This window comes from Cervus elaphus, chromosome 1, assembly GCF_910594005.1.
Source record: "Cervus elaphus chromosome 1, mCerEla1.1, whole genome shotgun sequence".
NCBI lineage: Eukaryota > Metazoa > Chordata > Mammalia > Artiodactyla > Cervidae > Cervus > Cervus elaphus.
This window is the reverse complement of record NC_057815.1, coordinates 63,629,496-63,635,682: the sequence shown is the minus strand read 5'-3', so window position 1 is coordinate 63,635,682 and position 6,187 is coordinate 63,629,496. Positions and strand designations below refer to the sequence as shown.

Below are 6,187 nucleotides of genomic sequence, written 5' to 3'. Positions count from 1 at the left end.
AGCCCACCAGGCTCTGCCGTCCTAATGACCTAAAAATACTACATAGGCTTTTGGAATTAAACTAAACTTAACCCTATTCAATTTTCTCTTCATGCAACAGAAATTACCTTCCTCTGCCTCTAAATTCTCTCTTCAACTATGGAATGAAACTGAGTTAACTTTACTGCTTGAATTTCCACACATACTCTCTTTTTTCAGGTTTCACCATCATGTCTATGCTCAACAGCACCCACCATCAACCACCCTTCTTCCTTCTGTCAGGAATCCCAGGGCTGGAGGCATCTCATATCTGGATCTCCATCCCATTGAGCATCATGTATGTGACTGCCATCCTGGGAAACAGCATCATCATTCACATAGTACACAAGACTCCCAGCCTTCATGAGCCTCAATATGTATTCTTGTCCTTGCTAGCCACCACTGACATAGGCATGTCAGCATCTACACTGCCCACTGTTCTTAAAGTCTTTATTTTCAACCACCGAGAGATTGGGTCCCATGGTTGCCTGGCTCAGATGTTCTTCATCCACACCTTCTCTTCCATGGAGTCAGCCATGCTGCTGGCTATGGCTTTTGACCGTTTTATGGCCATAGGCAACCCACTACGGTACACCATAGTCCTGACTCCCTCCCGCATTACTCAGATGGGCCTGGCTGCTGTGGCTCGAGGGGCAGCACTGATGATGCCCTTGCCCATCCTGCTCCAACAGCTTCCCTTCTGTAGGAATATTGTTCTATCCTACTCATTCTGCTTCCACCCTGATGTGATGAAGCTGGCATGCGGGTCTATTCGTGTGAACGTTATCTATGGGCTGGTCTTGGTACTCTGCTCCTTTGGAGTTGACTCCACGTTTATTGTTCTGTCTTATGCTCTAGTCTTGACGACACTTCTGGGAATAGCTTCAGGGAAGCATGCCTTAAGGTGCTCAACACTTGTGTCTCCCACATTCTCACTGTCTTCATTTTCTACGTCCCACTTATTGCCTTAGCCTTGATCCACAGAATAGGCAGGTACCACTCCCCTCTGCCCCACATCACCTTGTCCAATATTTTCCATTTTCTCACACCTGTCCTTAACCCATTGGTTTATAGTGTGAAAACAAAGCAGATTAGAAGTGCACTAAGTAGACTGTTCAAATGTAAGACAAGATAGAACAGAGTAGAAGTATTCTGAGTAGATGATCAAAAGTCCAGGGATATTGTAAAAAGAAACAGGAATAGACATTTATTTCTTGTGTGTTGAAGTCCTGGGGTATGTTTCTGTGTGATTTTGCTTCGTAGGTGACTCAAAATGGTAAAGAATCTGCCTGTAAAGCAGGATCAATCCCTGGGTCAGGAAAATCCCTTGGAGAAGGGCATGGCAACCCACTGCAGTATCCTTGCCTGGAGAATTCCATGGACAGAGGAGCCTGGAAGGCTCAAGTCTATGGGGTCGCACACAGTCAGACACAACTGAGTGACTAACACTTTCACTTTGTGTAATTTTACTACAATGTTTTTGGAAGTAGGAGATTCCCTTTTAATTTTAAATATCAGATCAGGGAATATATTTCTAAAGGTTCCTTCACCTTCACTTTATGTTTCTCCTCCCTAAAGTTCACATCACTTATCCAGGAGCCCCATTCCAAACCAAGCAGTTTGACAAATATTTTCTGTATGAGAATCCCTCATATATAGTTATATGGCTCAAATTTGGTTAGAAGCAAGATATTCATATTATTATACAGAGAGTTATTATCTTTGGTGGGTTTGAGATATTATAAAGGGAAAAGTCCAAATGGGAGACAAGAGGTTTTATTTTTATATTTTTTATTGAAATCTATTTTATGATTTTTCCTGAAACCACATTAATATAAACTTCATCTGATACAAAAATACAATAAGAGATTAAAGCAAAAATATAACAAAGCTTCTGTACCTAAAATTTGCCATCTATGTAATCATAATTTTCTCAGGTTTATTAAATTGGATTTCACATTAATTTGAAGATAAATATGTATCAATTAAAGGAAAATCAGGACTCTATAATTTATCTGCTATGTATCCAGGGAACATGGTAAGTGACCATTAATGTGCCTCAATGTGAAAAGGAGTTGATACTGGCATCTATTTTCTAAGAACATTGCAAGAAGAAATATGCTATGCTACACATAACTTATTTAATGTGCTTACCACAATGTCTGGTATATAATAAATGTTCAATAACTATTAACCATTATATACAAGCTAAAAATATGATAAGGACAAGGGTCAAGCCAGGATTTAAAGATAAATATGAAAGAATAAAGTCTTTATTGCTCAGATGGTGATATCAAAGATGACCAGCAAATAATACAGTTGCTCTGAAGTTCAAAGACATATTTAGAGGTTCATTTTAATATATGTTTCATATGTTGAAATATAAAATGTATATATTTGTAAATGTTTACGAGAATTCAGACTAGATTGCCTGTAATATAACTGTGTATATCATATATTTATCTGTTCAGTATTGTTACCTTAAATCAAAAACAGACATTAAGTTATTTATTGATGCTAATGATGCCTGAAAATTAAGTATCACAGAGTAGAGCCATATGTTATTATTCCATTCACTTTTAATTAACTATGTGGACATTAATTCATGAATCTATTGATTCAATAGTCATGTATAATTGTTTTTACTTATCACCTTCTCTCCTTTGTTTCTTACACTCTCTCATGTTCCCCCTTATTTCGTATTTTTACATAGCTATTCTTGGCATCCACTATATGCCACACATTAGGGGACAAATGAATGAGACAAAATGCTCTCATTTAGATTCTTAGTACACGGTGAGTGAGACAACACAGGAATAAAATTGTCATACTTTAAGGCAACATTAAGACAGATGTGCCATTAATTGCTTAATTATTTAACTTACACATAAAGCGATCTATAAGTAAACTGAAATAACAGAATGGGTCACAGATTAAATTAAAGGATCTTAGGGACCCAAGCTTTAGCACTCAATGTCATTATATCCTTTTTTTCTTTCTGAATCAATCCCTCATATCTGTTTTCATCTTGTTTTACACTCATTTTTTTCCCTAATGTAGATAATCACATAACTGGGGAAGATGTTCTGTAAATGGTTTTGTGTCCTTTCACTGTCCAGTAGAAAGGGTAATCTTAAACTCTTTGTAGCATATTGTGTAAAGGGGGAGAATTTTTTTCTTCAGTTTTTAATCTCTGTGGTTGAAACGTCAGGAGAGTGATTTATTAGAATATTGTTATTATTGGTCTCACTCAAGCTGTACAGAGAGGTAAGGAGTTCCTCAAAGGAAATTTACCTGCAGTCTTCAAAAAATGGAACAATGTTGAGAAATGATCCCCATTTCCCTACCATCATACTTAAGAGTGTCAGAATTAGAACCATTTTGAGTGGAAAGACTCAGTAAAGAAAAATATTAAATCAGATTTTAAAACTTGTAGAAACATACTAAGAATCAGAATTTCATTTTATGTTTTGAAGGTACTCATGATATTTCTCAAATGACCTCTCAGTAAGATCAAAGGTTATACATTTATATATATTTTACTCCCTCTATTCTGTTAATATATAACAGATTTCAGCTAGATGAATGCTTTTGAAATTGAGATAGATGGTAAGCTTCCATGGTCTTTCTTTTCGTGATCTTTTCAGTCTTGCAGGCAGAAATTTCTAATAAACCCAGTCTTCACTGGCTCACTTTCCTCCAAATTTACATAATTTAAACCGAGTCTCCAATTCACTAATTATATTGAGGTGCATGATCTGCTGCTGTTCCATGATTTTCATTAATAGAATGGAAGCTATGTGAATATTATAGTTTTGCCTTCTGTATGACTCTGATGCCTTACTAAATATGCTAGACAAATATGAAAAATATTTTGATAACTTTAGAGATCATTTTGAAATTTACTTAGAACTTCCATAAATTAGTTTGAAATTCTTGTAAAGCTACTGTATGTTTTTTCATTGCCACTGACAATTAAGTCTTTTATTTGTTTCCTAAGCTAATTCAGCAAGACAAGTCTTCATTTGTTTATGACTAATCTCAAGAGTTGACCCAGGAGAATAATTAATTTTTCCTTTTGGAAAGTTAGAGAAAGAAGTTGCATCCTTGTTTCAGAAGCCAAAATGTAACCCTGTATATTCTCAGTATGGAGTGGGACACCAAACAATATCCAAATAAAGTATGAATTCAGAATGAAGTAGCATATTCTTATATATTATTTGTTTTCATACAGCTCCTTTATTTTTTGTTAAAAACCATCAGATTGAGATATCAACTAGTACTCCAACCCTAAGAAATGGTCAAAAATATTAAGCATATAGTCATAAATCTATCGCCAATTTAAAATTGTATAATGCTTCAACTTAAACAACATGGGCAATTAAGAATCAGGTGAAACCTTGTTTTCTCAGTAAAATCAGCCCCTCTTTGATCTTTTAAAATCAAGCATCATACACTTCAATTTAGCAGTTGTGAATACATGATTTCATCCAACTCATACAGCAAAAACACTGAACTTGAGTTTCTATCGCCCTTTCTCCTTACCACTACCAAACAGGCATCACTCATGATCAGTTGTGATCATTTATTAAACCCTCTGCTTCTCTTTCCCTCCATAGTTAGATTAGCTTGAGGGAAAGGCCTGAGTCTTTTTATTTTTGAATTCATGGTGCCTAGCATACTATTTGGCACATAGCAGATCCTGAACAGCACTTTTTAAATCGGCTGTCTCTTCAGCTATAGACAAAAATCTCATTCTCCAGCAATAACACGTTGCACCCAAAATTGCTTGCGCAGAGCAGCCTGGATCTGCCTGGATTTGAGACTGTAGACAAGAGGGTTGAGCAGTGGTGTCATGAGGAGGTAGGCATTACTCATGCTGGTAAACAGAATTGGGGAAGTGTTCTGAGTGTAGCGATACAGCACCGCCAAGCTGATGAGGGGCAGATAAAACACAAATACTGTGCATAGGTGACAGGCACAGGTATGCAGTGATTTCCAGTTTCTGTCTTGATTCTCCAGCTTTATGACAGTGGCCAAAATCTTCATGTACGAAGCTAAGATGAAGACAACATCTACTGCAAATGTGAAGAGGACAAAGACCAATCCATAGACACCGCTAAAAGTGGCGTCTCCACAGGCCAATTTCAGCATATCAGGGAGGTAGCAGTAAGAGTGTGAGAGGCTATTGGCCCCACAGAAAGGGAAGGTCCTGAGGAGGAAAGGCAGAGGGCCCACCAGGATGGCACCGCGTGTGACAGCAGCTCCACCAAGGCAGGCGACAGTAGAGTGGGTCAGGAGCCTGGTGTAGTTCAGTGGAGCGCAGACAGCTACCAGGCGGTCAAAAGCCATGGCTACCAGGACACCTGATTCTACTGAGGAGAGGGCGTGGATGAAGAACATTTGGGTTAAGCAGGCGTCCAGGCCAATGTAGTGGACATTGAACCAGAAGATAGCCAAGACACTAGGCATTGTAGACAATGAAAGGCCTAGGTCAGTAAGGGCCAGCATGGCCAAGAAATAGAACTGAGGTTCATGAAGATTCTGTTCTGCTTTAACTAAGATAAGCAGAAGAGCATTTCCTACAAGGGCTAGGAGGTACAGGAGGCAGAAGGGAATGGAGATCCATATTTGGGCAGCCTCCAGACCAGGAATACCAACGAAGGAGAAGGTGGGCGAATTAGAGGCAGTGTGATTAAAAGACCACATGGAAAGGTGTAGATAAGACTGAAGTCCAAGACGCTTCTCACCCTATAAAAGAGAGATTGCATGTCAGGAAATCTGATTAAAAGCAAACTGATTACTTATGCATAGAGTTACAAAATTAAGATATGAAGAACTGAAAATTGAGTTTATATATATAACTTCATGATATTCCTCTTGATATTATGAATGGTAACTAAGCACATGAAAAAATGTTCAACATCTTATTTATTTGGAAAATGTAAATGAGAAGTGCAATAAGATACCATTAGAATGGCTAAAATTAAAAACACCTGAAAATACTGTGTTGGTGAGCATATGGAATAACTGGAATTTTGAAGGGATACAAATGGTGCAGAGCCTCTTTGGATATAAACTTGGCAGTTTCACATAAAGTCACATGCAGGCTTATCAAACATTTAACAGAACCCAGCAATTTGCCCAAGAAAAACAAAAACTCATATCC

The 6,187-nt window shown here is 37.7% G+C and overlaps 1 protein-coding gene and 1 pseudogene across 1 annotated transcript; one reads left to right on the top strand and one right to left on the bottom strand.

The window, feature by feature from the left end:
- Window positions 1–209: 209 nt before the first annotated feature.
- On the top strand, window positions 210–1,153 carry LOC122702248 (annotated as a pseudogene).
- Window positions 1,154–4,770: 3,617 nt separating this feature from the next.
- LOC122680368 (olfactory receptor 51H1-like) lies at window positions 4,771–5,727 on the bottom strand. The gene has a single exon (XM_043881706.1). It carries the CDS (start codon window positions 5,725–5,727, stop codon window positions 4,771–4,773), a length of 957 nt encoding a protein of 318 aa, XP_043737641.1.
- Between the last annotated feature and the right edge of the window lie 460 nt (window positions 5,728–6,187).

Bases quoted from the DNA above. Each gene is read 5' to 3' on its own strand.
- LOC122680368 (XM_043881706.1), bottom strand. From the start codon at position 5,727: ATGTGGTCTTTTAATCACACTGCCTCTAATTCGCCCACCTTCTCCTTC.